At 44.7% G+C, this 22,321-nt stretch overlaps 1 protein-coding gene across 2 annotated transcripts in view; it reads right to left on the minus strand.

Moving 5' to 3' along the window:
- The window catches only part of TPD52 (tumor protein D52), a 108,671-nt gene extending 89,416 nt beyond the window's left edge, over positions 1 to 19,255 (minus strand). Inside the window, exon 1 of one of the 2 annotated variants that reach the window (XM_038579588.1) lies at positions 19,131 to 19,255. In XM_038579588.1, coding sequence (XP_038435516.1) covers positions 19,131 to 19,149 — 19 coding nt within the window. In that variant the 5' untranslated portion in view covers positions 19,150 to 19,255. Of the gene's footprint in view, positions 1 to 9,059; positions 9,196 to 19,130 lie in introns of those variants that run through there. The other variant, XM_038579587.1, reaches the window with a different exon arrangement.
- Between the last annotated feature and the right edge of the window lie 3,066 nt (positions 19,256 to 22,321).

The following is a 22,321-nucleotide window of genomic DNA, read 5'->3' on the forward strand; positions in this document are numbered from 1 at the left end:
TCTAAGTAACAAATGTAACCCTCTAAGCCCTGACATCCCTTTCCAGGTTGTGGGGTCTGGAAATGCATAAACTCAAGCAAACACCTACACCTGTATTTTATTTCTCACCAACTTCACAGAAGTAAAATGGACCATTACTGCCAATATTTATAAACAAAGATGCACAAGTGTAGTCTGGAATCCACTTTAAAATAAGGTTATGGGGGGCGGGGGGCACCTGGGTGGCTCAGTTGGTTAAGTGTCTGCCATTGGTTTAGGTCATGATCTCAGGGTCCTGGGATGGAGGCCCACAAGGGGAGCCTGCTTTTCCCTCTCCCTTTGTCCCTCCCCACTGCTCTTGTGCTCTCCCTCTCTCTCATAAATAAATAAAATCTTTTAAAAAATAAACTAAGGTTATGGAAAACTATAATATAAAAATAGGATTAGCTATAGTTAATTTTCAGCAGAGAGATGGCAAGTAGGAGATAACCTTTTAATCTCCCTATTATTGCTACAAGTCATGTTCCAAACTAGGAATAAAAATAACTGGTACTTTATAAAGAATTATGAATTTTCCACTCAAATTTTTTTAAGCGAGAAGCCCATTTGATGTCCAAAATGCAGGTATCACCCTTGACACACATCCTACAACAGCTTAAAAAGCCAACATCTAACACAGCCTAGATATTCTTACCTTAACTCTGCGATAAAAGATCAAGTATAAGTTTCTCTCTCTAAAACAAGTACCCTTCAAGTTTCACTGAAGAGAAAAAAAGGAATAAGAGTACATTCTCACTCCTGGGTTTTGGGAACATCAGCTCCTTCAGTTTCAAGCTTTATTCTCCTAGATATTGCGAGGTCATCACAACCCACTTGTTCTTTGACACAAGCAAAACCCCATGCTTAAAGTGACTGCAGACCTACAAAGGAACAGCTGTGTGCCATTCAATGATCTGGGCCATGCTTCTCCATGGTACAGAGAAAAATGATCTCTTTTTTAACCTGAAAGCATGCATAGTTTCCTTCTCATCTCCCACCATTCAGCCAATTTTTTTTTTTCCTTTAACAAGGCCAACTTTTTAGCCACATCCATTTAAGAAGCTTAGGTTCTTTACCTAGCGAAGATGAAACAAAAAGTTACAGCCTCATAAAATAGAAATTTCCAAGTTTTTAAAAAAGAAAAGATTTAACACTACATCAAGAATAATAAAGAAAAATACGATTTCACTCTGGAGAGAAAAAGACTTAAAACTTAAGAAAAAGACCGTAGTGTCAGGCATCAGATATATTAAGAGATCATCCTGTAATATGTCCACTGTAGTAGATCCATTCCCAAATGAGTCAGGAAGCAAGTGAAAAGCCAGGATAGAATTGCCTTTATGTCAACATCTGTCAGAGAAGGACGAAGCAATTACTGATAAGCAGCTTTCAGTATAAACAAGAGCCCTTGTACCTCTCTGTTACGTCGATAACAGAATGCTGCAACCCTGGGGAGCCTCTACCTTCCTGCGCCCCCTTCTAGAACAGACATTTCTGAATACTTCTGAATACTGCCTCTACCTCCCCCCACGGCCACCCACCTCAGAAGCAGGTCCATCCTGAGCATCTTTTTCCTCCCCTCCTCCCCACCCCAGCTCTCCAGGGACGCTGGAGGACCAGGCCAGCCCGCAACCATGACTAACAGAATCACATGGGCAGAAGCCAACTCCACCTGGGCTGGCATGAAGCAACCTGAGCAGCACGTTGAAATGAATGAAATGAAATGCTGCTATGAGAACACCTTTCCTCAACACCCCCAGCCCCCCCAATCCCTCCCCATACCAATTACATTTACTATCCCAAACTGTGACTGGCAAATCCAGCTTTCAAGAAGATCTCTTCCATGAGAGAAGTCAGGCACAAGCAGGTCTCAGGGTCCCTTTGAACAGAGGAAACTTGATATCCTGAAGGCCTGCCAAAGAAAGCAGCCTGTGTTTCAAGTCCGAGCTTGTGATTAGGAACCTGAATAGTGACTGGACAGGGTGTGTGCAGGGGAGAGGCAGGAGGGCTGGCGGAGGAGTATGAGTGACTACCGGAAATGAGGCCTGGGCTTTGGTTTTTACTTTCATTAAAACGTGTTTATGTTTCCCTTAGCACATCTGTCCCTTAATTAACAGGTATTTTCAAAGAAGGGATGATGCTGAGACACAAACAAATAAATGTGGGAGGCGGGGTGCTTAAGATGACAGAGGTCTCTAGGCCCCTCTTATTTAAAAGACGTGTTACATTGCTTTGCTTTTATACATTTTTGTCCCCGAGGATTATGTTTAGCTTGGGGGGGGGGGGGGCGGGAATGATAAAGAATTACTGCAAAGCACTGAAAAATACTATACACATTTATGGCTGCCTGAAGCTGGAGATGCCAGGTAAGTGAAGGAAGCTAATGGCAGCCACAGTTGCTTCCTAAAAAGCCCCCCCCCCAGGGGGCAGGGGGGTGGAGCTGCCCACTGGCTTGGCTGGAATAAGCAGAGGTGTATTCAGCAGGAAAAACTAATTCCTCAAAAGGTGCTGAAGTTCCCTCAAGTGAGTCCTACAGGGGTGAAGGGAATGCTTCTTTTCCAGCACTTCCACTCCCACCTCAGCACGGCCTTCTCCCCAAAACAGCAATCGCAAGACCTAAACTGCGGACCCAAGGACTCTGGCTCTATTGGCATCCATACGTGACTCATCTCCAGTTAACACAAGAATTCACAAGCACAATCCCGTACGCTGGAGACTTGGTTTTATTAAATAAATCTGCTCCATTTTAGCAAATGTATGTCTGTAACAAATCCATTTAAAATAAGGACTCTTGGGGTACCTGGGCGGCTCAATCAGTTAGGCATCCAACTCTTGGTTTCAGCTCAGGGGCATGATCCTGGGGTCCAGGGATCGCATCCCACATCAGGCTCCCCACGGGGAGCCTGCTTCTCCCTCTGCCAATGTCTCTGCCTCTCTCTGTGTGTCTCTCATGAATAAATAAATAAAATCTCTAAAAATTTTTTTAATTTAAAAAATAAAAATAAAATCACATCTCTCTACTTGACTGACAGGTGGCAAAATATTGTAAACTGTATGATACTGGGTAGTTCTTTAAGTCCCCCACACTTCACTCCCCCTTATCAGTAAGATGGAAAAGGAAGAGTCCATCTGAGCAGAGATGCAGAGAAGCTCAAAGAAGGCATCTGCTGCCCTGAACTGCTTGGCTGGAGCCAGGACCAGGCATATACTGAATACATCGTGAGCATCCCTGCCAAATAAAATTCCTCCTTCCCACATGTTACTGGTTGAAAATAAGTAAGAATTTCACATTCTTCCAAAGCTGAAAGGCCCAAACCATCCCCATCTCACCTTCTGCATCCTTCCAGTCACCTTTGCAACCTCTAGAGAAAAGACCAAAACTGCCACACTCTGTGGCAGGGCGCCTCGTGAAGGGCCCACGAACTTTATTCTTTTGATCAGCACAGAAAACACAGATGTGAGGTAGTGGTATTAATGGCACAATGGACACACGTTAAAAATTCCCCAATGGGTCTCCTGGGGGACTCCATGGGCTGTGGTCCTGACTCCTGATCCCAGCTCAGGTCTTGATCTCAGGGTTGTGAGTTCAAGTCTCACACTGGGCTCCATGCTGGGCGTGGAGCCTACTTAAAAACAAATTCCCCAAAACTGCATTTTATTGTCAAAAGCAAAAGGGTGACTGGGGGTGAACAAGCCCCCGGGTCAGGAGAAGCAGGACAGTCTGAGTGCCGGAGGCTCGTGGTACAGTGCTCTGTGTGCAAATGTGGGTGAAAGCCCCAGGAGCCCAGCCCGGAGGGACTGCCCACCGCACAGCCTCCTCCTCCACTCAGGGAGCTGGAACACTTGCTGGTGGCCAACATGTCCAGAATCTAAGGTGGAAGTGACAATATGACAAGTGTCCATACTCTGGGATGACACGGGGTTAGAAATGCAATTGACTACTTCCCTCAATTCCTTCAATTGATAAAGAAAAATCAAAAGTTCCTCTTCATCTTCCAGTAAATTTTAAAAACTATGCAGCCTCTTAGTGTTTCCACTCTGCCCAGAATGCATAGAGACCCAAAGAGTTAAATAAAGTGTGAGTTCTGAAGATTCTAACGACTAATTTGAAATATTTTGTCTAAGCTTTGAATCATTACACACATGCCGAGAGAGAGAGAGAGAGAGAGAGAGAGAGAGAGAGAGAGCGCCCTAAATTAATGTCACAGGGGATCCCTGGGTGGCTCAGTGGTTGAGCACCTGCCTTTGGCCCAGGGCGTGATCCTGGAGACCCGGGATCGAGTCCCACGTCGGGCTCCCTGCATGGAGCCTGCTTCTCCCTCTGCCTGTGTCTCTGCTTCTCTGTGTGTGTCTCTCATGAATAAATAAATAAAATCTTAAAAAAAAATTAATGTCACAATAGCAATGAAATTAATTAATAATAAATGAACAAACTAGGAAATATGTTACTCGGGGATTTTTTTATTCCCTCAGAAAAAAACGTTAATACTAATAGGAAACATAAAATATCTTGAATAAATCCATGAAATAAAAGCAAAATTAAAAAAAAAAAAAAGAACAACAAAAGTCCTGAGTTCTGTTTTATGACCCAAAATGGGGAAAGATAGAAAGGAGCGGGAGAAAATGGAAATTCGGTGGAGATAAAAGACAGGAAAAGAGAGGAAAGCTGAAGGAAGGAGGAAGAGCAAAGTTGGATGACAGACCCACAGAAAGTGTGGTGTGCAAAAGAGAAAACTGACAGGAGCCAAAAGACAGATGTGTGATTTGTAGTTTACACTTCACTCTGGATTTTGAGGAATTATCAAAGCTATCAAGTGCACTTGGGTGTTTGAGCAGAGTTCACTCCTCTTCAAATTTAACAGCTACGGTTGCTATTATAAATAGAATAATCAGACTAGGAAAACATCATCAGACCAGCTGCAGTGACCACAGCCCCAGCCAGAGGCAAACCAGCAAAACAGCAACCCCCCTCCCAGGACTGGAGTCCCTTCTGGAGATTAAAAAGAAGAAGTCTGCGGGATCCCTGGGTGGCTCATCAGTTTGGAGCCTGCCTTTGGCCCAGGGCGTGACCCTGGAGTCCGGGGATTGAATCCCATCCCACGAATCCCACGTCGGGCCCCCTGCATGGAGCCTGTTTCTCCCTCTGCCTGTGTCTCTGCCTCTCTCTATGTCTCTCATGAATAACTAAATAAAAATATTTAAAAAAAAAAAAAAAGAGGAAGTCTGAAAATGGATTATAATTCTGGGAAAAAATAAAAGCCCCTAAACCAAGAGCAATCTGTCATATTATCTTTACTGTTAGTCAAAATTTTTATCTAATCCCTGAAGCAATGGGCAATCCATTTTAAACATCATCATCAGAATAGATTTGAAAGGTATGTTTCCCTTCCAACAGTGACCCGAGAGAAATAGCTGGTGGACTCCTGTTTGGGACCTGTCACTCTGGACTGCAAATCATTTTTCAAGAGAGCCTTCAAGAGAATATTTGACAAACCCAGGCACGCTGCACAAATGAATCCCACAGCCAAGACACTCCATGATGGAAGTGAGCACTCACAACTTCAGATTCGCCCTGAGAAATCACCAGTTTAAAAAAAAAAAAAAGAAAAAAGAAAAAAAAAAACAAGTTACAGCTTCACTAGGATTTGGCTCAAATGTCACCTCCAGGCGAAATTGCTTCTCTGGCTCTCATACCACCCAGAGAATGTGTAATACTGCACTTTCATTTTGCAAGTATTTAATAAGTACTTACTCTCTGCAAAGCTGTTACCATTAAAGTGAATTATTGCTCATAGACTTCAGCTCCTTGAAGGTCAAACTCCAGGGTATGACTATTATAATACATTTTGCATTAAAAGCATCTTAACTAAAACCAGTGACATATACAGCAATAGCAAAGCCAGTTATTCTCCCCCTGCTTCTGGCTTCTCTCTTTTTACAAATGCGCACAGAGGTCAAACTACCACCCTCTTTGCGTTCAAAAACAAAACCTGGGATCCCTGGGTGGCGCAGCGGTTTGGCGCCTGCCTTTGGCCCAGGGCGCGATCCTGGAGACCTGGGATCGAATCCCACATCGGGCTCCCGGTGCATGGAGGCTGCTTCTCCCTCTGCCTATGTCTCTGCCTCTCTCTCCCTCTCTGTGACTATCATAAATAAATAAAATTAAAAACAAGGGATCCCTGGGTGGCGCAGCGGTTTGGCGCCTGCCTTTGGCCCAGGGCGCGATCCTGGAGACCCGGGATCGAATCCCACATCGGGCTCCCGGTGCATGGAGCCTGCTTCTCCCTCTGCCTGTGTCTCTGCCTCTCTCTCTCTCTCTCTATGTGACTATCATAAATAAATAAAATTAAAAAAAAAAAAAAAACAAAACAAAACCTGGGATCCCTGGGTGGCGCAGCGGTTTGGCGCCTGCCTTTGGCCCAGGGCGCGATCCTGGAGACCTGGGATCGAATCCCACATCGGGCTCCCGGTGCATGGAGGCTGCTTCTCCCTCTGCCTATGTCTCTGCCTCTCTCTCCCTCTCTGTGACTATCATAAATAAATAAAATTAAAAACAAGGGATCCCTGGGTGGCGCAGCGGTTTGGCGCCTGCCTTTGGCCCAGGGCGCGATCCTGGAGACCCGGGATCGAATCCCACATCGGGCTCCCGGTGCAGGGAGCCTGCTTCTCCCTCTGCCTGTGTCTCTGCCTCTCTCTCTCTCTCTCTATGTGACTATCATAAATAAATAAAATTAAAAAAAAAAAAAAACAAAACAAAACCTGGGATCCCTGGGTGGCGCAGCGGTTTGGCGCCTGCCTTTGGCCCAGGGCGCGATCCTGGAGACCTGGGATCGAATCCCACATCGGGCTCCCGGTGCATGGAGGCTGCTTCTCCCTCTGCCTATGTCTCTGCCTCTCTCTCCCTCTCTGTGACTATCATAAATAAATAAAATTAAAAACAAAACAAAACCTGACACTGGATACTGGTGAGCAGTCCCACCCCACCCCAACCCATGGAGTCTGAACCCCTCAGCATTACCTACCATGGGTCCTCAGCACCAGCCAATACCCAATACTCTTTCTGGCCCATCCACTTGGCTCTCTCCACTTGCCTCTCCACCGCCCCTGAAAGTTGAACTCCCTCTGTCTTAACTTCCACCTTCCTCTCTCTGCCCTGAAATGTTCACATCCAAGTTCTGCTCTCATTTCACTCCACTTTCCTAGCCCTCCCCCGCTCCCCCCACCCCCCACTGGGCCATCTCAGCAACTTAATAGCTTCCAAGATCACAAGTCTCCCAAACCTCAACATCCTGCCCAGCTCCTTCTCTTAGAGATCCGTATTTTACCCCTGAACCTACCCACATAAACGTCCCATGAGACCTGGGTAGTGATTTTAAAACATGTGCCCAGAGCCACTGATGCTCTTCCCTCCCAAAGTGGAGTCAAGTCTCACCTCCTTCTCCTTGAGTATGGGCTGGCCTCTGCTGGCACATTTCTAACAGAATGAGGACGAAGTGATGCCCGAGGCGAAGTCATAAAAGCCACACAGCTTCTGTCCACCTCTCTCTTAAGAGTCACACCTTGGGAGCCCTTAGGGAACACACAAGAAGGGTGGGCATCCCGGGGCTGCCCACTGTCAGGTCTACAGCACAGTCTCCGGCATAAACTACTACTCAACACAGGCAACCAAATAACCACCATCAAACAGGCCCGTGCTGGGGGGGTTTTTCTGGAGGCCACGCAGACAGAGACGGGTGCTGAGGAGCCCCAGCTGGTTGAGTCTTCCCAGTACCACCACCCCTCATGGGAGTGAGTAAGCCTTCAGATGATCTCCGCCTCACACTTCAAATCGCCCCAGCTGAGGCTGAGCAGAGACAAGCTGTCCCCTCCAAGCGCTGCCCAAGTGACAGATCTGTGACCATAACAAATGCTGTTGTAAACCACTGGGTTTTACCATGGTGTGTTATGCAGTTCGGACAACTGGGAAGGCCTCAAGTGTGCCATACTCCAAACATAATTATCTGCTTCCCTGCATCTGCTTTTCTTTCTAGATTTTCCATCCCAGTTCCTTTTCCATGCAACCTGAAAGCCCTTCTCTCTACTCTTCTCTAACCCTCACATCCCCTCCACCCCTGACATGACACACGGTAGCCCAGCCATCTCTCAGGAACCCAGCACCCCCACCTCTGGTGTGGAAAACTAATAAAAAGGAAACCTCACTAAAATGGAGTTGGGGGGGTGGGGAGGGGGAACTCTCTTGCCCCACCACTCATAGTGGATTGCAGACCCAACAGGAAGAGAGACAGGACCTTGCACACAGATACTACTTTACAATTCTAGCAGGAAGAAAGGAGACTTCCTCCTGCCCCAGCAGCCCAGCCAATGAGAGAGAGTCCCAGCTCGGCTAATGAAAAGCCACTAGGCTTAGAACCCCCAGTTTAGGGCCCCTGGGTGGCTCAGTCTGTTGAGCGTGGGACTCTTGGCTTTGGCTCAGGCATGATTTCAAGGTCGTGGGATCGGGCCTGGCTAGGGCTCCACGCTCAGGGCAGAGTCTGTTTGAGATCCCCTTCCTCCCTCTCCTTCCTGCTCTGCTTATCCTGCTGCTTCTTTCTCTCTCAAATAAATCAATAAAATCATTAAAAAATAAAATAAAAACCCTCCCAGTTGACTCCAATGAGGTCTTTGTTTATGACAGTCTTCCCAGCTTCCCACTTTCTTCTACAAAAGAAGATTCCTCTCCTGTGCTCGGTGGACTTGCCTGTGGATTTTGCCATAGTTTTCTTGTCCTGGATTGCAATTCTCCATTATTCTCAAAGAAACTCATCTGTTGCTGGTAAAATAACTGGCAGTTTTGCTTCTTAGGGTTAACACTGGCTAGGAATACAGAGACACGCTTTACCTGTTTTGCTAGTACCTTCTATTCAATTGCCAAAATAATATCCTAAAACTGAACTCCCCACACCTGCCACCTACTAACCACCTACAGAATACCGTCTGGATTCCTGATCCTAGCACACAAGACTGCTCACACCACCACCCCCTCCCCACACCCAGATGACTACCTGAGGTTCCGGATCCAGGGAAATTCTGAGGATTCACAAACACCCCTTTGCCCATCCGTGCCACTGCTTCATTGTACATGTTGACTTGCCTCCATAAACTCCTTTCCTCGTCTTTCTCTCACCCCTCACAAAGATTCTTACTTAGCCATCCAGTCCAAGGTCAAAGGTCATGTACTGTAAGAATCTTTTCTGATGACCCAGCCAGAGTTGCTCACTTCCTCCTCCATCACTTATGCAAGCTCTTACAACACCCATTTCAAGACAATGAGCAAGCTCTATGTCTCTTTCTCAAGACTGGCCTTGAGCCTGAGGGCAGACATCATAGCATGTTTGCTTTCAAATACATTAAATGTTTAATTTGAACGGGAAACCACCGAAGTAGCCTTTTACAGAAATGTTTAATATTCAGTTTCAGAATCAATACTATTCAGCACCAAAACTAGTCATCCCTTTACACCTTATTTCTTCATTTGTAAAGCAGGGATATTAAAGCACTGTTCATGGGTTTCTTGGGAAGATATTTAAAGATGGGGCAGCCCAGGTAGCTCAGCGGTTTAGCACCATCTTCGGCCCAGGGCATGATCCTGGGGATGCGGAATCGAGTCCCACATCGGCTCCCTGTATGGAGCCTGTTTCTCCCTCTGCCTGTGTCTCTGCCTCTCTCTCTCTCTCTCTCTCTCTGTGTGTGTGTGTGTCTCATGAATAAATAAAATCTTTTTAAAAAAATAAATAAAATATTTTTTAAAAAGATATTAAAAAATGAAACTTGAAAAGCACTTAGAATATAACCTAACATATAAAACACACTCAGCAAATGCTGTTGCTGGTATTAGAAGGAGTCGGAGGAGTATTTCTATAAGTGATCCAGTAAAAACCCCAGCTGGAAGACTTAGGTAATTATAATGCAAGGCTGACGCTATGTCCCTTCAGATTCCAATTTTATTTTAATTAGTTGAGGAAAAAAAACATCTCTAAGAAGTATGAAGTATCCCCAGGGCTTTAAAACCGGTTAACAAGTGTAGCTTAAATTTTTCTTGGGGTCCTGATGATTCTCTTAGAGATAAGAGGTGTGGGACAAAGTTTTTGTAGCACTCACCACATCTAGCACAGTGTATGTAGGGAAGTCGTGATCAATCAGCTTCTGTTTCCTCGTATATAAAGGGAAAATAATACCAGTCCTATCACCCACCAGCACTAAGATTCAAATGAAATAATACGTCAAAAAATTAATAAGAGTTTTGCAAAAGCCAGGTGGTGGTATCACCATCATCACCAATATCATTCTGAGTTCTAATAAAGTGATATACCAAAAGGGATATTCTCACAAGAGACCAAAACAATAGGTTGGTCATCCTTTTGCTAACTGCCCCCAAGGCCAAAATGTTTGCATTTTTCTCTCTCTGCAGAATTCTCATTCTGGTTAACTAGTGGTCAGTACTTGACACCACTGTCAACATACCCCCTTGCCCTTCTCAACTGCAGTCAAAGAAAACTTCTAAAATGCGCGGAGACCACCCATGCCTCCTAAGCCCAGGACACATTTGAAGCAAATAACTAACTTTGGTAGAACAACATAGGAAATGCATCCGTGAAAATATTTATTGAGCACTACATCCAAAATGCTTTAGAGAATAGAAATGCAACCTCACTGTCTCTTTCTCTATCTACATACATATATACACACAGTTAACATAATACCTCAGAAGTAAAGTACTAATTTGGCTTCTTCTATTTACAGATTTTCAGTGATTATATATAAAACTAAAAAATATTTGGAACCTATCGTCTTGCCTCTCTGCCAAACCATTATCCTTTCCTAATTCTTAGTCACTCTATCTAACCCAATCTGACTCTATGCTAGGAATCTTTCCAATTAATTACGCACAACAGGACAAAGATTTATGGAGTACCTACTACATACACACCTGACTGAGTGCTAGGAATACAAATATAAGAACCTTTTTCTGTTCTAGTGACACTTTATTTCCAGCCAACTACAGACACTAATGAGTTAGATAAACTACTATCTTCATTCCTATAGCCCTATTGATTGCACCAGATGTTCCTTTTCACACCACAATGCCTCCAACAAAGCCCAGAACACAATGGCTGAAGTCTGATCCTAACAGTAAACTCCCAATCCTAAACTTTATCAAAGTTATGCTTATATAAATTTTTAAACTGACATTATTTGCCTATCTGTAACATGAAACACACCATGCCTATAAGCCGAGGCATGTAAATTAACAGTAATACCTAAACCCACTATTTTTAGTACTGACTTATTACAAAAGTGTGGTAAGAGAGAAGACTTAAAGACCCAGGGAAGGAAGAACTGAAAGCTGCCCAGAGCCATGCAAATTACTCCCAAAAATGTCACCTACAAAGTATTTGCTCTTAATACTGTATTTTGTTAGTAAAAACAACATCTTAAAGGTCTGACATAACCAAAATAAAAATAAAAACAGGAAAAATATGTGCCACAAAACACAAAGGTTTAATAGGACCATGGGGGGGATGATGAGAAGGCGGCCAAGACACACCAAGATCCAAGTATAAAAAGTGAGTAACAACCTTAAGAGGAGAAGAAAAATGGCTAATAACATATATAGCTTCTCAGTAAATAGAGGAATTTTAAATAAAAAGAGATGGCATTTTTCTCCTATAGAGTTCCTAATTCTTTTTTCTTTTCTTCTTCTTCTTTTTTTTTTTTTTAATGCAATGACATTTGTGCAGCAAAGGAAACAACCAAGAGCAAAAAGACAACCTACTGAATGGGAGAAAATACATGTAAACCATTGATCTCATAAGGGCTTAGTATCCATAATACATAAAGAACTTTTACAACTTGGCAACAGTAACAAAAACAAATTATCCAAACAAAAATGGGCACAGGACTTCAACTGACATTTCTCTAGAGAAGACATACTGACGGCCCACAAGCATATAAAAAGATGTTCCACATCATTCATCATCATGAAAGTGCAAATCAAAACTACAATGAGCTATCACCTCACACCCACTGAGATAGCCTCTATCAATCAATCAACGAACAAGTGTTGTTGAGGATGCAAAAAAACAAACCCTTTCAACCTCCTCTGTCCATTTTTTTGCTCCCCACTCACACCTTCCCTCCTCCCTTTAAAATAACTGTTGGTGGGTGACACCTGGCTCAGTCAGCTGAGCGACCAAATCCTGGTTTCAGCTCAGGTCACAACCTCAGGGTTATGAGATCAAGCCCCACATGAGCGCCACACAGGGTATGGAGCCTGCTTAAGATTCTCTTTCTCTACCCCTCTGCTCCTCCCATGCCTCCCTCCATGAAAGAAAGCGAGGAATGAAAGAAAGAGAGAGAAATGGGGGACAGGGAGGTAGAGAAGGAGAGGGAGAAAAGCTATACCAACAGGATTTCTGTTGTATTTTCATCTAGACAAATTGATTCTAATGTTCATTTGGAAATGGAATCTGGCAAGAATAGCTAGGAAAAAATTCTAACAATAAATTAGAGGGGCTCTTGGCTGGCTCAGTTGGTAGAGTGTGTGACTCTTGATCTCAGGGTCAGGAGTTTGAGCTCCATGATGGGCATGGGGAAAGAGAAAGAAAAAAGAAAAGAAAAGAAAAAAAGAGAAGAGGAGAAGAAAAGAGAAGAGAAGAGAAAGAGAGAGGGAGGAAAGAAAGAAAAAAAGAAGAAAGAAAGAAGAAATAAAAAGAAGAAAGACAAGACGAAAGAAAGACATCAAACTAAGAAGAGCGTGGACCGCGTGTATTTCTTTCCACACTCCTGAAATACTAACTCCCCAAGACACCCCCTTCCTTCCCTTCCTTTCACTTCCTTCCCTTCCCTTCCTTCCCTTCACTTCCATTCCCTTCCCTTCCTTCCTTCCTGCCCTTCCCTCCCTTCCCCTTCCCTTCCCTTCCCTCCTCTTCCTTGACATCCTTCCTTCCCGAACCCAAATAACCATATATCAGTGACGATTTCTTCCAGGTATTTTTACATATTATGAAGCTATGATAACTTAGTTTGGTTGCTGGGAATGCACAGATAGATCAAAGGAAAAGAACAGAATACAGAAATTTAGTATATGACAACAGTAGTATTTCAAATCAGTAGAAAATCCAATATTCAGTGACTGGTATTGGGCAACTGAGTGGCCAATTGGGAGCGGTGGTTAAGATTCATACCTCACACTTTCTATCAAAATATACTCCAGATGGATGAAAGACTTAAATGTAAAAAATAAAATCAATAAAAAAACAGAAAGTGGGGATGGTATTTCCAGGAATGATTCAAAAGCTAGAAGCTAAAAATGAAAGCAGCCATCAATTAGTGTTTCTACTTGGGAAAAGATCACTATCAAGTCAAAGGAGTAAAGACAAACCAGGAAAAAATACATTAGCAATTCATATCATGGATGGAGGGCTACATTCTGCAAATCAAGGGAAAAAAGAACACAACAGAAAATTGGGCAAAGTATATAATCTGACATTTCACAGAAAATGAAGTATAGATTTAAATTTACCAAACCACTTTCATAATAAAAAAATATATATAATAAACCATATGCTAAGAAACCCCTCCTGCCGTATAGGATAAGCAAAGATGAAAAAGTGTGACAACACCCAGGCCGAATGATGGAGGGAAGCAGATGCCCACACAATGCTAGTAGAGTGTAACTGGCACTTCTATTGAGCAGGATTTCGCACTATCCAAACTGAACAGTCACATCCTTCTAACAATTCTTCCTACAGACATACTGGCACATTTATCAAATGACTTGCATACAAATTTATTTGCTGCAGATTTGTTTTAAAAGCAACATACCAGGGGAAAGTGAAATGGCCATCAATAGGGAACAAGTATCACCTATTAGGATACATAACATGGTACATCCACAAATAGCCATTAAAAATGAAGCAGCTCTATATAACTATTGAATAATCTCTAAAACATATATTGTATTTAAGTGGAGGGAGTCAGGTGGTAAACAATCTGCATGTTACAATTTATATAATATATCCACATACATATATATTCAAATATAAGTGTATAGATACCTACCTGCATAGACTCTGGATGGAAAGAGAAGAAACTGGTACAATGCTGGTACTGCTATCTGAGGGAAACAGCCCAGGAGACAGGAATGGGAGGAAGATTTATGTTTTGCAAACTTTGAGTCAGTTAGAATTTTGATCACACGCATTAATTACCTGGTCACAGTAGTCAAAATGATGTTGGAGAAGCATATTTTTTAAATATATTGACATTTTGTTTTTTGTTTTTTGTTTTGTTTTGTTTTTTGAAAAGGAGTTATAAGGGGCGCCTGGCTGGCTCAGTCAGAAGAGCATGTGACTCTTGATCTCAGAGTCATGAGTTTGAGCCCCATGTAAGGTGCAGAGATCATGCAAATAAATTTTAAAAACTTAAAACAATTTATAGGGATGCCTGGGTGGCTCAGTGGTTGAGCATCTGTCTTTGGCTCAGGTCCTGATCCCAGGATCTGGGATCGAGTCCCGCATCAGGCTCCTTGCAGGGAGCCTGCTTCTTCCTCTGCCTAGGTCTCTGCCTCTCTCTGTGTCTCTGAGGAATAAATAAATTTTAAAATATTTTTTAAAAAATTAAAAACGAGTTATAAAATGAAATGTTCAATAAGAGATCATTTTGGGATCCCTGGGTGGCGCAGCGGTTTGGCGCCTGCCTTTGGCCCAGGGCGCGATCCTGGAGACCCGGGATCGAATCCCACGTCGGGCTCCCGGTGCACGGAGCCCGCTTCTCCCTCTGCCTATGTCTCTGCCTCTCTCTCTCTCTCTGTGACTATCATAAATAAATTAAAAAAAAAAAAGAGATCATTTTATGACTTGTTAAAAATGATACATATTGATTTATACCCATAAATCAATAAGCTAATAATGAGTTTTCAGAATAGAATTATGGATGATTTTTTTCTTTTTCATTGTATTTTCTGATTATTCTAAAATGAACAACTATTCACAGCTACCAAAAAGTATTTTTAATGTAAACATGTTTTTAACTTCAACTAGACATTAAATCATTTGATCCCCCCCCCCTTGGATATTTTTCCAATAAAAATACATCGCTAAGATGATGGTTTCTGTACTACATGCAAATAAAATTTGGGAGAGTCTCTGAAGATTACAGCAATCAACAATTAAAACAGAAATAATGAACCCCAAAGGAAAATATAATAATCTTAACCTACAACAAAAGGATTAGAAGCAAATAAATTCAGGGGATTTTGCTGTTCTTTGTGGTCCTGAACTGAGAGTATGTTTGTTTTTATCTTGCGCATAGATTATGCTGTTTTGAGATCTTGCTAAAAGATCACAACCCCTCCTACCACTCAGCTTTTGCCCTAGAGACCAGGAAGGCTGCCGCATAAAAATAAATGCAGGAAGTGAATTTGAACTAACAAAGACATTAGTACCATATGGAAAGCGAGACTTGACCAAAGACACCCAGGAGTGGGGTGGGTCAAACCCTGAGATCTGTGAGCCGACCCTCTGTACTATTATCCATTCATCTCTACATTTGTTTTATTTTTAAATAAGTGACATCTCACGGTTCTACTATTTTGAAGGTACAATTCAATGCCAAAATTACAGTGGCATAACATTGTGTTACTTTTCTTGCAGCCTTCTCCTCTCCCAGGTTTTTGGCTCCAGCAGCCCTCCCTCTCTCCCTGAAAAAAAAGTTGTAGGGTGAGTGTGTGTGTCTGTGTATGTGTGTGTGTGTTGTATGAATTCAAACACAGATAAAATGCACTAATGGCTAGATGACTGCCAAAGTACAGGTTATTGCTAACATAAGAGAGTACTCAAGTATAAATATTTATTCGACACCATAAAAGGCAGCCAGGAGGGTTTTTTTACACAATGTATGCTCTAGTTAGCATGGCACACTACACTTTCAAAGTAGTGAAAGCAGCACACACATTCAATGTGCTGGCTTCTGGGGAGAAAGTCTTGAGAGGCACTTCGCAGTCTAAGGTAGGTTTTATTTTTTGGGGGGGTAATGGTATGCATGCAAGTATGTATGTATGTATTTGACAGAGAGAGTGTGAGCACAAGCAGGGGGAGCAAGAGAGGGAGAAGCAGGCTCCTTGTCCAGCAGGAAGCCCATCAGGGTCTGATCCCAAGACCCCAGGATCATGACCTGAGCCAAAGGCAGACACTTAACCAACTGAGCCACCCAAGCATCCCTTGGGGTATGTTTTAAATGAATTACTGTGGACTGAGTTCTCAATATAAGCAGAATATTATGTACAAGGTCTGGGTACAGGGGAAGGTGGGGAAAACAGCGGACTCTGAGCCAGACACTTTGCAGTATTAGAATATATTATATAAAACACAAGGAAAACTGTTCTAAGACTTTATAGCTCTGTTAAATTAAAAAAAAATAGTAAGGGATAGATTTTGACATCTTTAAGGAAGGTATAAGGAAACATTTACATTAAAGAAATGCAGTTAAGACAAGAGGTAGGGCATTTAATTTTGCATCTAGAGTCGTTTTTTTGTTTTGTTTTTTTTTGTTTTTTTTAGGGAACAGACAAATGCAACTCCGTGTACACTAAAAAGTAAGTTAAACAAATCCCAACATGTTCTCATGCGGCTTTCAGTACTTGGAAAAAAAAACCACAATTCAAGAGAAAATCAGAGTTTCATACACTTTCTTTCAGCCAACACTGTTTGGGAGGGAACATGCAGGTTTGCAATCCCAATTTCCTCCTCTTTTTTCAAGCAAGTCTCACCACGGATTCAACAAGACTTAGCCATCCACTCTGCTAGTTCCAAGACCTTAGAAGTAAACTTACTCTCTAAGTCCAAAACAGCCTTGATCGACAACTTTCTCTGCCTAACCACAGAGTTCTCCTTTAAAATACAGAGGGGAAAAAAGAACAGTAGTAAGTGGGAACCAAGGGCGGACATCAGAGGTTCCAACAGCCAGAACGTACTCTTGGTCACTTTTCCTTTTCATCTTTGGCAGTCAACAAGCATTTCGGAGCACCTACTTTGTGCCATGGGAACATAAGAGGGGAACGTGTTCCTCCCTCTGCCTGTATCTCCATTTCTGTGTCTCTCCTGAATAAATAAAATCTGAAGAAAAGAAAAGAAAAGAAAAGAAAAGAAAAGAAAAGAAAAGAAAAGAAAAGAGAAGAAAAGAAAAGAGAAGAAAATGCAAAAGAGATAGTCAGATGGAACCAGAAGCCTAAGGAGAGGCCACGTGGCTGCAACACAGCAAAGCTGAGTGAGCCACCTGACCTTCCCAAAGCAGGTGACTCATGTTTCATTCTGAGCTGAGTTTAGACTCCCCACTTTAGGAGGATGGATTTCCCTTGCCCTCGAGGAATAATAATTAAAAACAAGAACTAACATGACTAACCAAAGAAAACATCGGAAAGTTAGAAACAGAGAGACTCCCCTCATAGGCCAAAGAACTCATAAAATATCTCACACACATGAAAAACTAGTCCTACAAAAACCACACAAGGTGCAATCAGCACGCAGGTACTAATGACTGCGATTCTCACCAAACTAGAAAACCAAATCTAGTAACATCAGTCACACCATCCACCTGGTCACACACAGCTATTTCATCTAGTTTGACAAGTACCAAACAGAGCTACTCTAAAAACAGCATCATGATAAATATGACAATGTAAGGCATATGCAAATACGCACGTTCACATGTTTGACATCACAGACACCCTCATGAAAGAGCAGACAGAACAATGCTGGCTTACATGGTGGCTCCTAGGCCTTCTCCTAACAAAACACAGAAGACGGGAGGGGAGCTTTCTGATTCAAACATTTAAGGATCTACCATGTGCAAATCACCATGTTACCCAATCCCTGGACAAAGATGCAGTATATGCTTCTAACATCAACAAGCTTCCAATCTAAACAACAGGTGTTCAGATATATGTTACTTATTACACACACACACACACACACATCAATTACATATTGTATACACAATAGTTTATATGGAATATGCTTTTATTTACATAAAAAGCCTGCCTAAAGGTAAATATAAAGTGATAAGCAAAAATGAAAACTGTCGCGCTTGAACTCAAAATAGGAGTCGTTCCTCTCCCCACTTCCTAAAACGTACCTTAATAGTGTTACTTTTTTTTTCCCCCTTGACATTTATGTATCTTTTTAAAAGCGTGCCACCGGCTGTATTATTACCGGGTTAGTGTCACAAAGATGAAGCAACCTTTAAATACTTCGTATTCAGATCTTAAAACCATGCCCTCCTGTTTGCATCCCCCTTAAACCAGCCTTCTGGCGGAGACCAGTTCACTTGAGACACTACTGTTTGCAGAAACAAGTCCACCCAGAGCAGCAGCGGTGACACCGTGGGGTTTCACCTTGAGGAGGCAAAGAGGCCCCTTACTCGGAAAAGCTCCATCCCCCGCACCCCCCATAAGCCCCTGGGCACCACGGCAGAATTTAGGGGCACCTCTTACACAGAGACGTCCAAAACCACTGCTCCGGGGCTCAAACGCCCCCAGAACCCTAAGCACGCTAACTGGACGAGGGCAGAGTCTCCATCCTGGGGACGCGGGGGCGGGGGGGGTCCCGGTCCCATCCGGAGCGGCGAGAGGACCCGCGGTCGGCAGTTCTCAGTCTGCACCGGCGACAGGAGCGCGCGCGGCCCCCTCGCCGCCGCCCAGAGCCTCCGGCCTCCCCCCCCGCCCCCCGGGCTCTCCCGCAGGGCCCGGGGCTCCGTCCGCCGCTCCCGCGCGCGCGCACACACACGCGCGCACACACGGGCGCACACACACGGGCGCACACACGCGCACATACACAACACATGCACACGCGCGCGCACATGCACACTCACATGCACACGCACATGCACACGCACTCACGCGCACACACACATGCACGCGCCCGCGGCCCCCGCCGCCCGCTCCCCTCTCCCCGCGGCTCGGCCCCGCCGCGACGCCAGAGCCGGGTCGGGAAGATGCCAGTCGGGGAGGCTCCGCTCCCGCCGGGGCCGCCGCGCACCTGCTGCGGGCGCCCCTCCCCGAGGCGCCGCGCCCTCACCTTGCTCGCCGCGGTCCATGGCTCCGTCCCGCCCGCCGCCTCGCGTCCTCTGCGCCTCCGCCCGGCGCGCCGCTCCTCGCCTCCGCCCGCGACTCCCGCGAGTCCCCTCCCCCGGCGGCGTGGGGCGCGGCGGCGGCGCCCGCCCTGGGCGGGGAGCGCTTTCCCGGGGCGGCACCCAACCACCTGACCCGGCCGACCTGAGCGCCCCGCCACGTCGGCGGGGGGGGGGGGGGGCGGGGCTCCGCGGCGGGGGGGGAGCGGCCGCGCGCCGCGGGGAGGCCCCTCGAGGTGTTGGTGACCCCAAAGTTTCCGCGGCGGCCGCCGGGGGCGCTCCCCGTGCTCGGCGGGCACCTGCCCCGTGGCGCCGGCGGAGGGGCGCTCGGGAAGGCGGCTCCCCCCCCCCCGCCCGCCCCGCCCCGCCCCGCCGGCCGCGGACCCCGGAGAGCGCAGGGCAAATGGCCCAGACTCGCTTTTCGCAGACGCTGCGGGTTCTCCAAATTGGGAATGTGTTTGGGGGCTTCCCATTCACTGGTCACCGAAGTTCCTGGAATAACACTTTGAATTATTATCATCAGTACTCTATTTTCTTTTCTTTTTGTTTTTTTTTTTTTTTTTGAGATTTGTATTTATTTATTCATGAGACAGAGGCAGAGACACAGGCAGAGGGAGAAGCAGGCTCCATGCAGGGAGCCCGATGCGGGACTCGATCCCGGGTCTCCAGATCCGGCCCTGGGCTGCAGGCGTTGCTAAGCCGCTGGGCCATCCGGGGATCCCAATACCCCATTTTCAAAGTGGTTTTGCAGTTAACTCATTTTCCATGAAGCCGCTTTGAATAATGTTGGTCTAAAGTGGTGCCTCGATTGCATAAGCCACCTAGGCCTGCGAGGGAGGCGACTTTGCATCTGTGCTGTACCCGGACACTCTGCTCGACCTCCACCTCAGCAGCGTATAGTACTCCGCATGCACGCGGCTTTTGTTAATGTGCTTCCAAAATCGTCCCTAGTCACCTGGAGCGACTCCACGGTTTCTGTCTCGGTGACATCGCACCGTAAGTGAAGTGTGGCTCCTTCCGGCCTGTAAGTGCAACGTCTCCTCCCTGAAGCGTATTCCGTGTACCCCAACCAGGGGAGGGCTCTCCTGTTTGATTTCTCCGGCTCCTAGGGCGCTGGGCCTTCTCCCCGGTGCACTCTCCTGGCATTCCTCTCCAGCCAGCCTGCTGCAGCCATAGCTCCAGGTGTTTCACAGTCCTACCGAGTTAGAACCTAGTAGTTCGTAGGCTAGACAGTCAAGGACCATTTCGGTCACCTCCTCATCCCTTTAATTATACCATGCATTTAGTAAACATTTTAAGTACAGCTTTCAGGTTTAAATTTTAAAACAAGCTATATTGTATCTACCAACAACCTAGTGTTTGTAACAGATGTACAACGATAGGCTTTTTATTTTATTTTTTTGGCTTTTATTTATTTATTCATGAGAGACACAGAGGGAGAGAGAGTCAGAGACACAGGCAGAGGGAGAAGCAGGCTCCATGCAGGGAGCCCCACATGGGACTCAATCCTGGGTCCCCAGGATCACACCCTGGGCTGAAGGCAACGCTAAACCACTGGGCCACTGGGGCTGCCCACCATAGGCTTTTTAAAAATGAGTTTTAGAATGTAACAGTGAAGTCAATTTTGGGATTGGCAGAAAATTCTGTAATGTAGTAAAGGATTTTTGACTAACTGCTGTTTAGATCTTTTGTACAGAGATAAAAATCTGGAGAGAGAATCTCTCAACCTATAGACTAACTTGTGGACACATAAATAGCACTTGAAAATTGTGCTGGCTATTTAATTTGCTAGATCATTGTAATTCTATGTTGAGGAGAAAATCCCTAGGGTTTTGTTTTTTTTTTTTTTTTTTTTTGAAGAATTTATAAGCACATTCATATCTATGGCAGGGATGGCTAATAGCCTACCCAGTATCCAGTTTTCCCAAATAGTGTTTGGGATAACAGTGTGTCCAGCTGAAACAATGGTCACTTCAGGCTCCCTTGCAGCTGGGCATGGCTCTCTGACACATAAATGACCAAGGAGATAGGAGCAAAGTTCACTAGCTGGAACCTTCCAGAAATCATTCTAAAAGAAAACAGACTTGGCAACTTTATTTTGCTCTCACCCTCCCCCTTCCTGCCTAGAAGGGCAGCAGCCATCTTGCAAGCATGAGGAAGAGAACCACTAGCAAGGATGGCAGAGTAGAAAGGCAGAGAGAACCTGGGTCTGCAGTGGCATTCCTGCTTCTTGCAGGAATAAAACAGATGCCTGACTTTTTTGTAAGCCATTATAGCTGGGTTCTTGTTATATGGAGCCAAAAGCAATCCTAGCTGATACAATGTGCCACTTAAAAATCCCTATCTGGCCTGGTAGGGTCATGCAATCCTAAACCTTAGGCAAATATTAACTTAATTTTCTGTATGAGGTTAAATAAGCATTGTTCACACCATAAACAACCTAGTACACGATATTTCCACAGAAGCCTGTTTTTCTCTTGCGTCTTCGTTCTACCAAATTTTTTTCCCTGACAAACAGAATCTGCACTTGCAACTCACACTGTGTTACGTCTGATATAAACAGAGCTTATGTTTTAGCACTCTGAGGAATCTCTGGAGAGTAGCTAGCACTTAAACAGAGCACCTGGGTGCATTTAGCTGAATCATCCCTTAAAAGGCTCACTCAGTACAGGAGAAAGACACTAGATTTACTTTGTAGTGTTGTTGTTGTTAATGGTGACACGGATTTTTTTTTTTCAAGTTTTTTTTCAAATACCCATTCATTGGTGGAATTTATACAAGGAAACAGCAGATGAATTGAAGCAAATGAAAGTACTGGAAAGGATAGAAATAGTAGCTCTACGTTATAACTAGAAACCTCTATACTCTGCCCTCGTTGTACCCATTACCCATCAGATAGCCAGCAGAAAGCACACAAAGTGTATGCATGGTCAGATGCTATCTGCAGACCCACTCTTCACATTTGTGGGGCCTAGAGCAAGGGTATAAATGGAGGCCCTGGCTTTCTCTTCTGGGTCTCTTCACCTAGGGCTCTGTCCTATGTCCATGTGGACCTGGCATGCTTCTCTGTATGAGCAGCTTAGCTACATATCTCTTCCCTATCCACACTTTCCTGTCAGCCACCCCAGGTCACCCCTCT

This window comes from Canis lupus, chromosome 29, assembly GCF_011100685.1.
Source record: "Canis lupus familiaris isolate Mischka breed German Shepherd chromosome 29, alternate assembly UU_Cfam_GSD_1.0, whole genome shotgun sequence".
Lineage (NCBI taxonomy): Eukaryota > Metazoa > Chordata > Mammalia > Carnivora > Canidae > Canis > Canis lupus.